At 35.6% G+C, this 18,927-nt stretch overlaps 1 protein-coding gene across 1 annotated transcript; it reads left to right on the forward strand.

Annotated features, from left to right (window-relative positions):
- Positions 1-361: 361 nt before the first annotated feature.
- Positions 362-18,519, forward strand: mybbp1a (MYB binding protein (P160) 1a). The gene is made up of 27 exons (XM_084413174.1): positions 362-656; positions 1,377-1,472; positions 1,565-1,648; positions 1,758-1,832; positions 2,632-2,739; positions 3,861-4,051; positions 5,286-5,453; positions 6,347-6,464; positions 6,928-7,217; positions 7,811-7,921; positions 8,024-8,149; positions 9,401-9,607; positions 9,742-9,850; positions 10,206-10,293; positions 10,446-10,609; positions 11,398-11,526; positions 11,621-11,758; positions 11,991-12,164; positions 13,092-13,249; positions 14,097-14,231; positions 14,360-14,435; positions 14,517-14,648; positions 16,284-16,352; positions 16,443-16,556; positions 17,337-17,435; positions 17,527-17,651; positions 17,915-18,519. Exons 1-27 carry the CDS (start codon positions 450-452, stop codon positions 18,249-18,251), a joined length of 3,828 nt encoding a protein of 1,275 aa, XP_084269300.1. The 5' UTR covers positions 362-449; the 3' UTR covers positions 18,252-18,519.
- Positions 18,520-18,927: the final 408 nt, after the last annotated feature.

Raw genomic sequence — 18,927 nt, forward strand, 5'->3', positions numbered from 1 at the left:
CAAATAAAATAACAACAGAAACAAAAACAAAAACAAAATACCATATTACATTATATTACATAAAAAGTATACAATTCATTCTATAACAATATAATAATAATAAAAATATATAGGCATAATTTATGTAATATATATCTTACTTTAATAGTTTAAAGATTTTAAAATCAATGTTATATAAAGATATTATAATTGGTTACATTTTTAACTTAAGTTATATTGGTAATATATCATAAAAACTGGGGAAAAAACAACAATTTATACTACAGCGTTATAAAGAATCAAATGATTCAATAACAAAGGTTTCCGACCTTTATTATTTAGTTTGGGAGAATAAAGCTTTAATTTGTTCAGTTTCTGGTTTGAGACTTTTATTTTGAATTCACTGCGCGGAAGTTAACCCCGGAAGATAACGTCTTAGCGACCTCCCCACACGTGTGCGCCACACTCTCATGATGGTTGCAGTGATGCAGGGAGAGATGGGAGAGATCGAGAACACCACCACCACCACCGTGCGACCCAAAGTTACCGATGCTAAAGGCATTCTCAATCAGAATCGACAGTTTCTGGATTATTTCTGGGACATCGCGAAACCCGAGCGAGACATCCGCCTCAAAGCGATAGAGGATCTGATTGAACACCTGAAGCAGAGCGAGAAGGTATGAAGTCATCATATTAATATTGGCTTATCACTGTTAATCAATATTGTTCTTAGCTTTTAGTTTTATCACCCGATGTAATAAGCTGTCATTACCTGAATACTGTGATCCGTTCTGGTTTGGTTGTTGACGTTAACACGTGGGTTTCATGGGGCTGTTGAATATGGGGGATTTTTTATTTATGTGAACACATGTCCACAGAGTCCAGACAAGATGATTTAAAGAGAAAGAGGGAAAAAAATCGAGTTTCACAGTTTTAATTGACCACATTTTCCCATTATTTGGAGTGTTAAAATGTTTTTAGATTGTCCCTCTATGACAAATATGAAGACTTTCTCTTCTGTCACGTATTTCTATCTATCTATCTATCTATCTATCTATCTATCTATCTATCTATCTATCTATCTATCTATCTAAAATCATTCCATCTATCCTTCTGTTTATCTATCTAAAATCCATCTAGCCTATCTATCATCCACCCATCTATCTAAAATCTATCTATATTTCTGTCTAAAATCCATCCATTTCTATCTATCTTATCAATTTAAAATCATCCATCCATCTGTTATCTCTCCGTTATCCACATATGTTTTCAAAAGTGCTCCTAATTGAAGGATGCAAAACAGATCAAATGACCTTGCGTGATAAAGTCAGTAAATTCTAGATGATGGTGTATATTTATACGTTTCCTCAGTGTTTCTGTTCTGCACTTTCTTCTAGGCGGATGAGTTGAAGTATTCACTGAAGAGACTAGTGGATGGTCTTTCTCACACAAGAGAAGATGCTCGATCAGGATACAGTGTGGCTCTCGCTCAGGTATTTTTAGCCATTCAAGTTTTGTCTTCATGTTTTTCCTTATATAGCAGTCATTAGTTATGTAATCGACTGTTACTGTTTCTTGTCTGAAGATGCTGAGTGTATTTGAGGAGATCTCGCTGAAATCCACACTAGACTGCGTCAAAGAAAAGCACAATCTCCAGACAGCCAAAAAGGTGAGTTTCTTTAGCGTTGAACCCTCATTAGTCCATATTTTATTATCCTAATCATTAATCTGTCATATTAACGATCGCCGATCTTGTCGTGCTTTGGTTCTTTTAACAGAAATTCATCAGAAATGCAGCATTTGGGAATTTCTTCGGGGTGCTCGCCCTGTCTCAGTCCACTCGTCTGCACAAGGTAAGAGACGCTGAGGATTGTGTTACATCACTAGTTCTTAGTATGCGTATTATTAAAGATGGCATTTGGGATGCATATAAACCGTGACGGGTCATTTTTTTTGTCCAAAGGCCTTAATAATAATAATAATAATAAAAAAAACAAATATATAACATCCAAAGTATGTAAGGTAGTACAACTTGATCTCTTTTACTGAATCCAAAAGGTTTTAATTATATTTTACTACATATAAAGGTATTTTAAAGATTTTGAAGTGTCAAAAGGTCATTCGGTAAAACCGGTATAGTATAACCATTAATATTTAAATGAAATAATATTGTTTTTAATAACTAAAGGAACTACAATAATACAAATATAAAGCAGATAAGGCTCTTTTTTTACATTTCCCCTTTTCTCCTTTCCCTGTGCAATGTTTTACTAGTGTTTAGAGTAGTCCAATAAATGATTACATTTATGAGATCAGTGATAATTTTATTTAATATAAATAAATAAATACACACTATATACTATCTCAACATCAATGTCAAATCAGTTTTTAACTTTCAAATCAGTGGTTAAACCGAATTACTTTTTTGGTGACAAATCTTTTCCATCTTGTAAAAAATGACAAAAAACAGTGTTAATTGATTGTACAAAGCACAAAATCTTATTGTTAACACCTAGGTAAACTAAAAAATGGTTTCAAATATAGTTATATCTCCATTCTATTTTTTTTACACTTTTAAAAACCTTATTGGTCAATGACCCAAACACTCATTTGTGTTCATGATCTCTTTCTGTCTCTCTCATCACCTCTCAGGAGCCGCAGGTCATGCTGGAGTGTGTCCAGCTCCTCCAGAGTCTGTCCCAGTACAGAGAACACCTGAAAGACCTGCCCAGAAAAACCATGGTCGACATCCTGTCAGAGGTGATTAATGACATTCTGTCAATATTTACTCATCCTCATGTCGTTCCAAACCCGTAAGACTTTCATTCATCTTCGGAACACAAATGAAGATCTTTTAATGAAATCTGAGCGATTTCTGTCCCTCCTTTGACAGCTACGCAACTCACACTTTTAAGCCCCAGAAAGGTAGTAAAGACATCATTAAAGTAATCCTAGATTCACCGATGTATCGTCGAATAAGCGGTATCGGTCGATTAAAGCTCCCGTTATTTGTAGCGAGTCTCTCATCCAGTAATCGCAAAGAGCTTTGTGCTCTGTTACTTCTGATAAGAAACAAAGTCTCAGCTTTCAAATTCTGTCCATTTTATCACGAAACCCAAACAGTAAATGGCGGGTTGACGCTCTTAAATGTGACGTGACAGATGCGCCTCAGTTCACTTTAATACAAGTCATATCTCGAAAAACATGCATGAATATCAGAGAGTATGTTGAAAGATACAGTACAACTCACCGAAATCCGTATCATGTCTCATGCAATCGCTCAATCTGCGTTTCAACCGTGGAAAGACGTCGATAAAACGGCTTGTGCACAATATCACTTAATGTTGCACATACCTTAGGGAAGTCATCCAGTGTCCACAGTTCCGTTAGCTATTAAAAACACTAGAGAAGAGCTTATTTACTGTCAATTATATATGTATGTTTGAATACATTTATAATGAAGATGTTTTTTTGTGCAACTGTTTATGTTTATGGGCTCCCCAATAGCAATACAAATATCTATAGCATTAATAATACACTTATAATTATAATATTATTTTAAATAATATTCATATTACCTTTACATTTATGCATTTGGCAGACACTTTTATCCAAAGCGACGTACATTGCATTTCAAGGTACACATTTTTTGCTTTCCCTGGGTATCGAACCCATGACCTTGGTGTTGCAAGCGCCTACACTCTACTGTTTAAGCTACAGGAAAGCAGTTAAAAACATATTAAAATGTTAAAAATATTACAAATTAATATAGAAATGTTAATTCTAATACTATTAATTTGTATTCTACACATTATACACACTAATAATAAAATGTATACGTTACATGTAATGTTTAATTTGCGTTGTGTTTTGTTGTTTAGACATCGAAGGACGTGTTTGAGGAGGTGCTCTTGAGCGCCCTGCAGTCGGACCTGACCTCTGCCCTCCAAACCCCCGAGCAGCTGGAGCTCCTCCTAGTGGCCCTGCACAAGTTCCCCTCGGTGCTCAAGCCCAAAAAACTCAAGAAAATATTGGGAACCACAGCAGTCATCACTAAAGAGAACATGCCCAAGTGAGTGTGTCGAACTCTCCTTTTCTGCTTTCTTTCTCTGTGTTGTTTTGCCTTTGCTTTCAGAGATTTTTAAATGTGCAAAAAAAAAAAAATGTTTAATTGTTTCAATTTATTTAATTTAATTGATTTATTGAAGTTTATTTCGAGCAATAAAAAAAAAATATATATATATGTGTATGTGGGTCAATGACGTGATGGGTCATTTTTTTTGTCCAAAGGCCTTAATAATAATAATAATAAAAAAACAAATATATAACATCCAAAGTATGTAAGGTAGTACAACTTGATCTCTTTTACTGAATCCAAAAGGTTTTAATTATATTTTACTACATATAAAGGTATTTTAAAGATTTTGAAGTGTCAAAAGGTCATTCGGTAAAACCGATATAGTAAATATTTAAATGGAATAATATTGTTTTTAATAACTAAAGGAACTACAATAATACAAATATAAAGCAGATAAGGCTCTTTTTTTCTCCTTTCCCTGTGCAATGTTTTACTAGTGTTTAGAGTAGTCCAATAAATGATTACATTTATGAGATCAGTGATAATTTTATTTAATATTTCCTCTGTGGTACACACTATATACTATCTCAACATCAATGTCAAATCAGTTTTTAACTTTCAAATCAGTGGTTAAACCGAATGACTTTTTTGGTGAAAAATGTAAAATCCATCTTGTACAAAATGACAAAAAACAGTGTTAATTGATTGTACAAACCACAAAATCTTATTGTTAACACCTAGGTAAACTAAAAAATGGTTTCAAATATAGTTATATCTCCATTCTATTTTTTTACACTTTTAAAAACCTTATTCGTCAATGACCCATATATATATATGTATGTGGGAGATAACCTGTGCTATGTTTTTTTTTTTTATATTGTGTTAAAATATATATATATACACACACACACACACACACACATGTATACATTACAAATAATAACTATACACGTGTATATATGCACACACATACATATACACATGTGTACCTGTACACACACACACACACACACACACACACATTTCAATTTTGATACACATATCCACATACATTATTTACTCATTTAATTAAATGAGATCTTTAAGATGTGGTTTAATTGTTTTGTGTTTTTTTGTGTTGATTCTATTTGAAAGAGCTAAAGTGTTGTTTTACACATGGTAGGTTGAAAACACGCTCGTATTTTGTGTGCTTTCTTGTTTTGTTAATATTGTTGATGTGCGCTCCCAGGCTAGTGGAGGTTTTAAAGATGGCCGCTCGCTCTGTGAAGAAGGAGAACATTCTGCCCCCGGTCGCTTTGGATTTGCTGCAGGCGTCTCTGCGAGAGGACAACTTCGAGATGTTCTGGACTGATGCCATCATCAGAGGCATGATGTCAGAGATGCCTGGACCCACACAGTGAGTTTTACATGTGTAGTCAAACCGTAACCTGCTAGTTTTAGTTTAGGATACTTCACCGATTAGCATTGAGCTTTGTATCAGTAGAAACCCGGTAGTATTTTCGAATGGCTGTGCTTCCCTCCCTCATGTCCCCCTGAGACGAGAGATTTCTGTATTGTGTGTCTGGAAAAAAACCTCCGATGACGCAAAAATCGTCATTTAGCATCTGAGGCTTTTTTGTCCAGAGGTGAGAGACTACAGCCAGTAGGAGGAGCTCGTTCCGCATGTGTTCATCCCGCCCATAGGGGGATCTCACGATAAAACGCCGTCTTTTCAGTTTCCAGTCGACTAGTAGCCTAGTTGTATCATTTCTCCCGATACTGCCCTCTGTAACCGGTAGGCGTGGCTTGGGGGAGTGGCCTCGTAGAGCAGCGAAGCAAGTGCATTCTGGGAGTTGTTGTCTTTCATCCACATGAGCCAAAAATACATTTTTTGGCTTTTCTCAGTCTAGAAGACACCAACTTCTAAAATAATTTCACATTTCTACTACATAAATTACCCAATTTAAATACACATTCATCTTTCCAGCGGTGAAATATCCCTTTAAGTTAGCAGAAATTGTTCATCTGGGTTGGTGTGGATTGTGTTCTTCAAATCAACCAACTGCATAATAATAATGAACATTTTTGTATTGTTTGGGAATGTATTTGCCCTGCTCGCTTGACATTTTTATGTATGTATGTATGTTTATTTATTTAAAATGTAGTTTACTACATATATATTTATTTATTTGTTTGTTTGTTAAATTGTTGATTCATTGTATTTATTTTAAATGTAGTCTATTTGATTTATTTTAAGTTGAATAATTGAATTGGCTTAAATAATAGTCTCTTTGTCTCTCCATCTGTCAGTTATTTGAGTTTCCGGTTGCTGGCCGCATCCTTGCCGCTGCTGTCGATCCCTCAGCTTGAGTTTGTGTTGTCCGGTGATGTGATGAGACATTACGGTGAACACATACTGTCCGCACAGGTCTGTCTTTATTTTTGGTTATGTATATGTTTCATGTGATTGATTGACAATGATAGCATCCATTATTTTTACTTTAAAGAGGAAAATCTGTAGATTTTTTTTAAATCAGTTGAATAAATGATTCAATGACTCACTCATAAAGACTTCACTTCACATTCAATGACAAAAAAAATTGTTTTGAACAGTTACTTGTCTCCACCTACTGGTGTAACGATGTAATTGATGCAATCTTAGGGTACGTTTAAATGACAACAATGTACTAAAAACGGAAAAATGTTTTGCGTACAGATTTGAATGTTCCGCTGGGTCTAATAGACATCGTTGTCATTTAGGAATAAGATAACGTGGGTGTTTGAATCAAGAGTTCAAGCTTGTAACGATTAATCGTCCAGCTCTATAATAAGCTTGTGTTCCATTCCTTGTGTCATCAGATTGTATGTTTATTGCTCATCTCTCCCTTCAGTTGCCAGATCGATTCAAGTTTGCTCCGGAAATGGAGAAGTACGTGAGCGAGTTCATGCAGGGCTGCCCTGACGCTGACAAACAGCTCACAGTGATGCTCAGCTTCACCCAGCTCACCAACCAGGGCTACCCAGTGGTCCCGTCCTACTGGAAGGTTCTGGAGCACGTGGTTCCGTCGGCGCTGGAGCAGTACGTGGAGTGGCTGATGGAGGCGTTCTGCAAGCCACAGCTGGAGAATTGTCTGGACTTCAGCACCCGCAGACAGAAAGGAAGCCAAGAGTCTGGACCAGAGTGAGTTTACACAGTGTTTTATTAGCGGTCTCGGTGGGAAAAAAGTATCAACTTTGACAAATCAGAAGTGATGTTATGGGTTTGGTTTTATTTTAGTATTTTATTCATATTTTGAATTAGCTTTTATTTTATATTTTCAGCTTTCATTTTAGTTTTAGTAGTTTTGTTATGTTTTTAATATTTTTATTAATTTAATATTTAATATTTTAATATCAGTTTTAGTACTTCAGTCACCATGTCACAGTGTTATATATTTTTTTAATCTTATTTTGTATTTTGTCAATTAACAGAAACCAATTTTAATAGTTTGTTGTAGTTAACTGTAATAATAGTCTTTTTTATTTTATCGTATAAAAATATTCTAATTAATAACAGTAATAATAGTTTTTATTTGTTTAAAATAGCATATATTTATTATTGTTGTTATTATTAAATAAATAAATGAAGTGAAATTATTTGTTTGAGCAATTATTTGATAATTTTTGTATCAATGTTAATTTTCAATTCAAGGGTAATTTATTTAATTTTTGTCACCGTTCAGGCATTTTCCTTATGTCAGTTTCATATTTCTTCTATTTTACCTCATGCTTTAGGAGTGACAGCTGTGTTGCCAGGTTTCGTAAATGGATCATTCCACGCCTCACTTTCATTGTGGAAAACCAACAGATTAAGAAGCAGGAGGATCTCGTCATGAAAATGGCTAGGTATGTTTATATTTTTTATTAATATTTCACCAATGGTCTCTACCTGGGATGTATATTGATATGAATGGATGGGATTGTGATGTTTTATCTCTTCTCCTGTAGGTTTATCTTCTTCCACGGCTTCTTTGTCGTGAAGAAACCCACCCCAGAAGTCCCTGAGACAGCGCAGGCCTTTTCAGTGCCCATAGATCACCAAACACGAGCCACCCTCTCTGCAGCCTTCTACAGGTCTGATTTCTGTTATCACCGCCACACCATACATGTTTAATTGTCTAGAACTATTCCCATGTTATGTATCACTGGCTATGTTAGTCTTGTTTCAAATGAGCGATTTGCTGATGCCAGTAATTATAAGGACTGCACGATATTGAAGAAAAATGCGATATGCGATAACTCATTAAATAATGCGATATGATAATGCTTAAAGTGTGTAAAATAAACTTAAATTATCCTTAAAATATATTTAAAATGATATGACCTACATGTGTGTTTCACATTCTTTTTGTGACAAGAAAACATCCCTACAACTTCTGAAAGTGAACAGCAGTGTTTTACTGTAGCATAAGAAGTAAGTGTTATTTTAACATCAGTGTAAACCACTGGGTTTAGGGTTTCAGGAAGGCCTACATTAGGTTTATTTAACAACAGAAACTCAATAATCAAATGTAGAAATAAAACACTGCTTAGTTTTGACTGTATGAAATAAATATATACTGATTCTTATTAAAGCTACAAAAGTTATTCAGCCAAGAGCAGTGAGGGATTTTCTCTGTCTTTTGTTCATGACCACAGTTATTGCAAGCTGTTGCGATATGCATATTGCGAAATACACATTAGCGATATTTCGATATTTTGTGCAGCCCTAGTAATTATGGCTGATGATAACTAATGAAAAGGCAATATTAGAATTAAATACAATTTTGGAAACTAAAAATAAGTCGTCATAGAGCATTTTTTACAGAGAATTATTATTGTTATTTTTTCTTCTTCTAAATGTTAATTCAATTAATAAATATAATTAAATTAAAGGTGTTGTATGTTTTTTTTTTTTTTTTTTTTTTTTTTTTTTTTACTGTAGTAAACTTTATACATTTTTTTTTAAACGTTCTGGTCCAAACTTTCTCAAGCCAACTTAAAGTTTGTCTCGACGAACTCTTTACTTTAGTAAAGCATAAAAATACCATAGCATGTTTAATAAAAAAAAAAGATTTCGCCGTCCATCTAAACAGCTCTATTCCCAGAGGCATATTAAAATGCTGATAAATCAGTTTACGGTGATTGCGCCTTCAATGTTCTTGTTCTTGTCCTTGTTGCATGTCCACAATCTGGCTAAATGCTTGAGCGTCGAGTCTGAGGTGGATGTGCGGGAGAAACAACTTTTTCCAATATTTAGATTTTCGACTGCAGTTCCCAGTTCAACCACTAGCTGTTCATTTTACATACTGCACCTTTAAATTAAATGAACTCCATCTCCTCCAGTCTTCTGCAGGGCCTGAACACAATGGCTGTGTTAGGAGATTCGCCTGAGGTGGAGGGACTGAACCCCAGGAGGAATCTGGGTGTTAAAGCAGACGGAACCATGTGGATTTACTGTCTGGTGCAGTACGCCGCCATGCTCCTCAACCAGAGCAAAAACGTTCAGAGCGTTCAGACCTTCAGTTCAGAGCAGAGACAGGGCTGGGACAGGTGACATATCCTACAAAACACTACTTATAATATAAAGAAAAAAGCTGTTTTTCACACTACGACCGTTTAAATGCCAACAAAAAGTGAGGTGCTTGTAGTGATTTTGTGTTATGTCTGTGTGTGTGTGTTTTCAGTATGCTGGAATCAGTGGAAGCCTTGAGGAAAAAAGCAAAGAAGTCTTCTTCACCTGAACACACAGCGTTCCAGCACCTCTTCCTCCTCGTTGGGATTCAGATGTTCAAGGTTTGAATCTTTCTGGCTTAAAAAATGCCTGGTGTATTAGATAAAGCTATAAAATATAAAGGCTGCGCAACTGACACTGTCAAGCGGCCACTTTATTAATTATTTATTCATCTGTTAATTATTTTCTATATCCTTGTTGTGCATGGGAAGCTCTTTTTGTTAATACATATTCATGTTGCTGCTTGAAAATAGTTTTTGGATATTGAGTTCAATAAAAGATCATGTGCTTTACATTCCTGTTCCAGATAAACCAAACAGAACGACTGTGGACTGATTTCAGAAAGTTCTGAAGACTGTTTTACTGCCTATATTTTGTGATCTTGACAGAAGTGTTGATGTTCTTTCCTCGCTCCAGGCTCCAGAAGAAAGTTTGGAACTGTTGAATGATTTGCGGACTTGCATGGAGAAAGCTCAAGCTAAGAAATCCAAAAAGAAGAAAGCAAGTAAGTTGGAGCGGTTCAGTGATGTTAATGGATTTAATGAAATACGGCCATTGTTTCGGCTTCTGTTATTGATTTGTGATCCATAATTCCTGATGTGTGTTTGTTCATTGTGCGTGTTGTGTTTATGCACTAATGGTGTGTGTGTGTTACAGATGGCAAGGGCTCAGACGAGGAGCCGCACTGGGTGGAGGTGGTTGTTGAGATCCTGTTGTCACTCCTGTCTCAGCCCAGTCGACTCATTCGTTGTGTGTGTAAAGCTGTGTTTAACCGTATCTGCCCTCACCTCACCCAAGGAGCTCTCAGCTCCATCCTGAACGTAAGAGACTATTGACTAATGAACAGTGCTTTTTTACTATTGTATTATATACCATTATAGTATTTATTAATATTTAGAATTTTTAAAAGGTAGTCATTGACTTCCATAGTAGGGAAAGAAATACTATGGAAGTCAGTGTCTACCATCAACTGTTTGACTACCAACAATCTTAAAAATATCTTCTTTTGTGTTCAACAGAAGAAAGAGCCTCATACAGGTTTAGAACAAAATGAGAGAGTAAATGATGACAGAATTTTCATTTTTGGGTGAACTATCCCTTTAATTTCATCCAATACCTAAACTTAAACTATTAATAAGCAGTAATTCGGAGTTTATTGAGGCAAAAGTCGTAGTTAATAGTGAGAATTGGACCCTAAACTAAGGTCTGACCCATTTTTTTTGGTTTACTTACAGATTCTGTCAATGTGAGTTTTAAAAGCGCTTCTTCATTGTCTTTGCTAGCTAGTATAATTTATAATAAACACACAGTTTTCATAACTTTACACCTTTAATTTGACCCACAATGTTTTTAGCTTCCATAATGTGATGCATTTCTGAGCGAACATTCTTCAGGAAATACTGTAGGGCGGGGCTTTACTGTAAAAGGATTTGATTGGATCGTGGATGTTAAGCTGTGATTTATTATTGGTTAATTCTACGTTTCCCCATCCACATGTGTGTGTGGTTTTTCTTTTGAAATAATGTACATGTGATTATTTGTGGAGAATAAGATGCAGAGAATTTAAGAAAGTTAATGGGGTCTGTTTCGATTTCTTGTTGATTTTTAGGTTCTGGACCCCAGCAAGGATGAGGATGAAAGTGGTGTTGTGGTTACTGATGAGAAAGACAAAAAGAGAAAACAAAAAGATGAGGAAGAGCTAGATGACAAAGAAGAGGAAGAGGATGAGGAAGAGGAGGTGAGACTGATCAACATGAATATTTATCGCACCAAACCAAATAAATCGGCAAATTAAAAAATGTTCTCACCTCTCTTTTTTTAAATTACATCAGGATGAAGAGGGTTCTGATTCCTCAGATGATGATGATGAAGATGATGATGATGAGGATGAAGCCATGGAGGAAGGAGGAGAGGTTGATCAGAACTTCCGTTTGGAGTTGATGAAGGTTCTGCAGGGTCAGAATGCTCTGGTATGAACAAATAAATTAAGTGTGTGAGAGTGCTCTGTGAAGAGCGTCAAAGGTTCATGTTTCAGGTTGCAACTTCATTGATCATAAAGCGAGGTTCTGCATATGTGCAGAGCTTAGTCAGTGATTATATGTGCTCTCTGCTCACTTTCTGTTTTATATAACTCGTTCACAATTTAAACAAAAATAACTACATGTGTGGAGCAACAGTAGCAGATGTTCTGTTCTCGTTTAGGCCACTGAAGAGGATCGCAGTGATGATGAGGACCTTGATGATGCGGCGATGATGAAGCTGGACGGAAGCCTGTCTTCTCTCTTCCTGGAGCAGAAGAAAAGGATCCAGGCCAAGAAAGACGAGAAGGACCGAATCAGCAAGGAAAAGGTCCTCGTGCGGGACTTCAAGATTAAAGTAGGTCTTGCCCCGTTGGACTGTCTCACATTTATCAATATATACTGGATTATTTTAATCTTATTCTTATCTATTTGTATCTATAGGTCTTAAAAAAAAAAATTCTCCGCTTGATAGAACAAAGATGTTTTATGCTTTAAAAAAATTATTATATGCACCTATTTATTTATTTTAATACTTGCAGTATTATGACAACACACACACACACACACACACACACACTCTCTCTCTCTCTATATATATAATATGTACATTATTAAAACATTTTATCGTAATGTAGTTTTTTTTATAGTGCTGTATAAATTAGCAAGGTTGAGTTTAGTTAGTTAACTACACTGTTAACTACACCTTTTCTTTCTTTCTCTCTTTATCTTTATATATATATATATATATATATATATATATATAAAGAAAGAAAAGGTGTTATAAGGTGTATATAAATTTTATATATATATATATATATAATTTATTTATTTATTTTTATATTTTCTAATTATTTACATTTACATTACATTTACATTTGGCAGACGCTTTTATCCAAAGTGACTTACATTGCATTTCAAGGTACACACTCGCTTTCCCTGGGAATTGAGCCCATGACCTTGGTGTTGCAAGCGCCAACGCTCTACTGTTTGAGCCACAGGAAAGATTAATCCGACTGCATGATGTGCTTTTTAAAGGTCATATACATATACAGTCGGATGACTTATGGCTGGTGTGTTTTTTGAGCTTTTAAACTTTCAAACTTTTAAAAATCATTCTGTAAAAATGTCCGATTGAGGACAGGTGAAACTGAAACCAGCCCAATCATACAGCGCTTCTTTAAGGCTGATTAGTGACTTGTCGATTTTTAAAAAATATGTCGTTAAAATATGTGGGTTTTGTCTCTCAGTGGCTAATTTAAGTAATTTGGGGTGTTATTTTCAGGTCCTGGACATGGTGGAGATGTTCTTGAACAAACAGGGAAGCAGTGCTCTGGTTCTTGGGATGGTGGAACCGCTGCTTAGTGTGATCGAGAACGGGATGAGCTCTGAAACTAGCCAACAGGAACAGGACTACCTGCGCAAGGCCGCAGACATCTTCAGGTGAGCAGTGTTTTGGCTTTTATTTTTATATTTTCAGTTTTCATTTTAAATTAGTTTAAGGGTAAGGTAGGCAATTTCAGAGAGACTAGCAATAGCAAGCTAGCTTTGAAAGCTTAAGATCCCACCCTCCCTTCAGAGCGTCTCCAAAGCCACGCCTCCTTCAAAACACATGAACGCACACAGCAGAGTCTGCAAAGCATCATGAGAGACGGCGTTAAACTACCTCACTACTCAAAGCTCATTACATTACAATAATAATGAACGTAAACAACTTACAGAGCTCTTAATTGAACCACCTGACTGCTGCAGATTCATTTCGGCATTGATCGTATTGACACAGAAATGCATAAATCCGAATCTGAGGATGTAAACGTCACGGTTTGTTTTTGGCGCTCAATGACTGTGTCTACAACTCTGCATAGCATTGGACCGGATGCAATGATTGGACGAACATTTTTTTTTGTCCTAAACTTCCACAGAAGATACATGTAAATTTTTCCAATATTTAGACCACTTCTATAATAGATTGCTCTCAGGATGTGAAGAGAGTTTCAGCCAGTATAGCAAAAAGTGTTTATGAAAAACATTCCTACCCTACCTTTAAGTTTTAGAAATTTTATGCGCTTTTGTTGTTTTTATTCATAAATGTGTATATATATACAATAGCTTTAAATGATTTCAGTTTTACTTTCAGGAGTTTTAGTACTTAAACTTAAAATATTTATATTTTATTTAAGTTTTATGTTGCCTAATAGGTTTGAGATTCGCTTCCTTCCAAAACATTCTGCTTATTTTCCTCATTTTACATACAATTCTTATAGCTTGTCGCTCTGTCTCTGATTGGCAGGAACCGACTTTGTCGTGGCAAGTATTACTGCAGGGAAGTTGATGGGCGAGAGGCGGAGCTTCATGAAATGTTTGAGCGTCTGATTGGTCGAGCCCAGAAACTGACAGACTCGTCTGTGTGTCTGTACTACTTCAGGTAATGACTTCTGGATGTTGATGCTTATTCAAATATTGCAGGCGAAACTTCTATCTGTAGTATACAAACTCTCATTTATGTTCATTGTGAATATATTTATGTGTTCAAATTACGTTATTGTTTTGTAGTGCTGCTCTCTACTTGCTGAAGGTGTTGAGAGGCGTTGTGAGCGTCGAACAGGGCTCGACAAACGCACCGTCACAGGTAATCTACAATCTCAAATTGATACAGCGTTGCTAATCTCCAAGTACTGAGCTTGATGACATAACTTTGTGCTAATTGCAGGCAAAGTTTATGGGTAAAGTGGATGTTGAGAGGGTCACAACTTGCTTCAGGAATGCGTTGACGTCTTGCATGACGAGAAGGAAAAGCCCTTTCACTGGAGCCATGTTCAGCGACCTCTTCATCAGGTTCCCTGTGAGTCTAAACCACTTCAATAGTAAATATCATTTGTATGGTTAAAGGTCCAGTAAGCGAGTTCTGAGAAACACTGATGATATTTAAAATCAGCTCAAACAAACACACCCCTCCCTTCCTTGCTCCGTCCCCAAAATGCACAAATTCGCAATGCAAGAGTGTCTCTTTTATCATAACAGATAAATTCCTGATCCATAACCTTTCTTTTTCCAGTGATATTCCTCTGACCTTTTCTCTTTTGTAATGTCTCTCAGCCATCTTTCTTTCTACAGTCTTTTTTCAAATCTCCCTTTCAGTCTCTCTCCTCTCCCATCATGATGGACACGCCCCCTACTGCTGATTTTTACTATGATTGTGATTAGGGTTGCAAAATTTCCAGAAATTTTGGAAACTTTTCAGGATTATTTGGAAACTTTCGGAAACTTTTCAGGATTATTTGGAAATTTTCAGTTTTTGATATTCACTTTTAGAAAGTTTCTGGAAATTTACCAGAAATATTCAGCCCCTTTGCAACCCTAATTGTGATTAAAGGGGCAGTGTGTAATTTTTAGCGGCAAGTGGTTTCACTAGTGGTGAGGTTGCGAATTGCAACCAGCAGAAGTTACGGTGGCCGACAGGAAAAGATGTCTTCGTCTAAGACGGTAGAGAGTAGCCAGTTAAGCAATGAGGTTTCTTTACAAAGATAAATTAAGAAATTAGGTTTACTTAATTATTCAGTAAAACAATATGTTATTGTGAATATTATTGTTACTTGTTCATCATTGAGTCAGTGTTTTATTCGATGACTTTAGCTAGCTTCTTTGCATGAAGAACAACATAGTGACGAAACGCGTTTGTCCGTTTAGGGCTACTTTAGAAACATGTCGGCGCATTTCAATGTAAGGAGACCCGCGGTGTGTGTAGATAGAAATGGCTCATTTTAAGGTAATAAAAACATAACGGTTCATTAAGTAAGGTCTTTAAACACCACTGAAAACATAGTTATGTATATGATATTACATTTCTGTCAACAGATCCTCCCAAATATTACACAGTGCACCTTTAAATAAAAAATTTAAACAACAAAATATTGCTTTTTAAAATAAATAAATACAATTTCACTATAAAGTAAAAAATGTAATAGCATTTAATAATAATAACAATTTTATTTTACAGTACAACTGAAAAAATTACAATAAGAATATTTAGGTATTAATATCCTTATTTCTGCATCAAATATTAAATCAAGCTTTTATTTTGACGTAAAACCACATGGAGGCCTTAAAGCTTTCTTTAGTTGGCAGCAGTTTTATAAGCGCTTCAATCTGGTGAAATTGTGACACACAATACGTTCCCAGATGCACATTATAAGCAACCCAAGCTTCACTGTGAAATTGAAATGATAATCACAATAAGCCATATTTTGATTTATTCTGGTTAATTGGTCAGCCCTATTTAAACGTAGCCAGCTCATTATTAGTGCGATTTGATTAGACCAACAAACATCACTATTGCTATTGCTCATACTTGATAAGGGAATTGTTCAAAGAATTAAATGTTGATTGAACATCTTACACTGGAAAAAACACCACTCAAAAAATGTAGAAATATATCTCATGAAAACTCTTAAGTGATCCATTTGTGATGTGTTTGAAGGTGTTGTGTGTGAACCTGTTGGACATAGCTGTGGAGAACATCACAGGAGGACTGAGGGAACATCAGCAGGTAAAAAAAACCCTAAGAATATTGAAGTATGATCATTTACTAGGTCATTTAATTATAATTTATTATATATGTTCAATGTTTTTTTTTCAGGGTCAGGCATGTGTCATGGTGCTGCAGGCCCTGCAGACTAAAGAAGTGAAGAAGCTGATGTCTGATGACCAGACAACTGAGCTGCATCAGAAAGTTGCGGATCAGCTCGCAAATGTAGGCTTCCTTCGGCTCTTAGCTTGAATTTCTCAAAATGCAACATGTTTTTACTGTTGACAGTATCTGTACTCTCAACACACCAGTGTATGTCATGGTACTAAAAGATCAGTGCTTTGCACCAATTCCAGTGAAACCACCATTCAAAAATCTGGGGTCAGTAGGATTGTTTTTGGAATAAGTCTTTTATGCCCACCAAGGCTTAATTTATTTGACCAAAAATACAGTAAAATCTGTAATATTGTGGAATATTATTACAATTTAAAATAACTGTTTTCTATTTGAATATATTTAAAAAATGTAATTTATTCCTGTGATGCAAAGCTGAATTTTCAGCATCATTACTCCAGTCTTCAGTGTCACATGATCCTTCAGAAATCATTCTATGCTGATTTGCTGCTCAATAATTATTTTTTATTTATCATCATCATCATTAATAATGTTGAACGTCTTTACTGTAATTTTTTATAAATATAATGACTCTTTGCTGAATGAAAGTAATAAAAAAAAAAAACCTTACTGACCCCAAACTTTTGAACGGTAGTGTAATTATTTTTTTAGGTATTTTTTTATTTATTTATTGCAGAATATTACAGAAAATTACTGTTTCAATAATTAATACATTAAGGGGAAATGGCTTGTAGCAGTCAATTATTTTTCACAAAATAGAAAAGTTGCTTATTCACTATACATTGTTTACCATTTTGACCAATAAGCTTTCCTTGAGTGCTCTTGAGGGAACATGTGCTTATTACTAACAAAATAACCCTTTTCTTCCAGAGTTTTGAAAATGTACAGTGTAAGAACAAAACGGTTCATGAAAAGATGGTGAAGGCGCTGGAGCTCTGTCAGTACCTTGTCAAAACCGTTCACCATCAGGTAATGAATCACTGTTTCTACTAAACCTTGTGCTTGTTTACGTCAGGTCAGTTGTGAGAGTGAAAAGGGAATTTTGTTTCTTTCTGAGCAGAAGATGCAAGTTAACCTGGAGCCCCTTCAGAATATTCTCAAGTCCATGAACGCTGAAGGAGTCCTGCAGAAACCAGGGAAGCTGGAGGACACGTACTGGAGCGTGATGAAATTCTTTGGCATTCTGTGAGTCACATTACTAACATTTATTTGCTGTGTGTGTGTACATAATCATACAACATTTGTTTGCCATGAATAATCATCTCTTGGTTTGTGTCCATGTTACAAATAAAAATAGACAATAATAATCAAATAAGTGTTGTACCTTTCAAATACGTTTTTAAAAAAGTAATTAAAGACGTTCTAGAAAATGTAGCTATATTGCTAGTACCGCCCATCTGATAATGAAACCTGTATTCAATGTCTCTATGCTCCTTCGCTTTATGTAGAAAACCAAAGATGGAAAAGGTGAAGAAAGTCGTAGAGGAAAAGCAGACAGAAGAGAACACAAAGAAGAAGAAGGGCTTCCTTCCTGAGACGAAGAAACGCAAGAACCGCAAGAAGCCCGCGGTACTGGAGGGGAACGAAACGCCAGCCTCCACAGAAACCCCTGAAGGAGCGTCAGGAGAGGGAAAGAAGAAGAAGAACAAGAAGAAAAACAAGAAAAGGAAACAGCAAGGAGGAGAAGAGACACAAGATCAGCCGGCCACTAAGAAAACCAAAACACAGCCGCAACAAAAGAAGAAAAAAAAGAAAGGAGGGCAGCAGGGAGATGATGGGAAATAATTGGACAATAGTGTGATATAACTGTGATGAATATAGGACTGGTTGCTGTTTGTCCAATGCAGTCCAAACTTTGGTCCTGGTCATCATAATTCTGCGATTTAATGAACGGCTCAAGATCAGCTGTTCTGTTCAGAGAAATCAGCCAGTGTGAAGAGAGACATTGTTTTTGTTTCAGATATCTGTATTATTTGCCTGTGTGTGATTTACTTGCATGATACAATTTTTGTAAAAGCAATACGTGGAATACTAAAAGGTATTTTATTCTTTATATGTGGTTTCAGTGTTTTTACTGTATGTGTCTGGCAGTAATTGAAAATGACTTGCTGTTTTTCTGTGTTTCAGTTACACTGTAAAAGCTATGAAACAAATGTACAGTATGGGATGTCCCGATACCACTTTTTGCAGAACGAGTCCGATACCGATACTGTAATTTTTGGTACTCGCCGATACCGATACCGTAACCGATACCTGAATTTTCACTGCATTTGTAATTTTTAAATGTATTAGTAGATAAACCAAAAGATTATAAATCATATTAGTTGGCTTAATTTGTTCATCAAATATATATATTTCTTTCAGTTATTTTTATGCTTAATTAAGCCTGCTAAAATGCATATGAGCTTCTGTAAGCCTACTGTCACTGTTCATTCTATTGCTCTATCATATTTTATCTTTC

This window comes from Rutilus rutilus (assembly GCF_951802725.1).
Source record: "Rutilus rutilus genome assembly, chromosome: 7".
NCBI lineage: Eukaryota > Metazoa > Chordata > Actinopteri > Cypriniformes > Leuciscidae > Rutilus > Rutilus rutilus.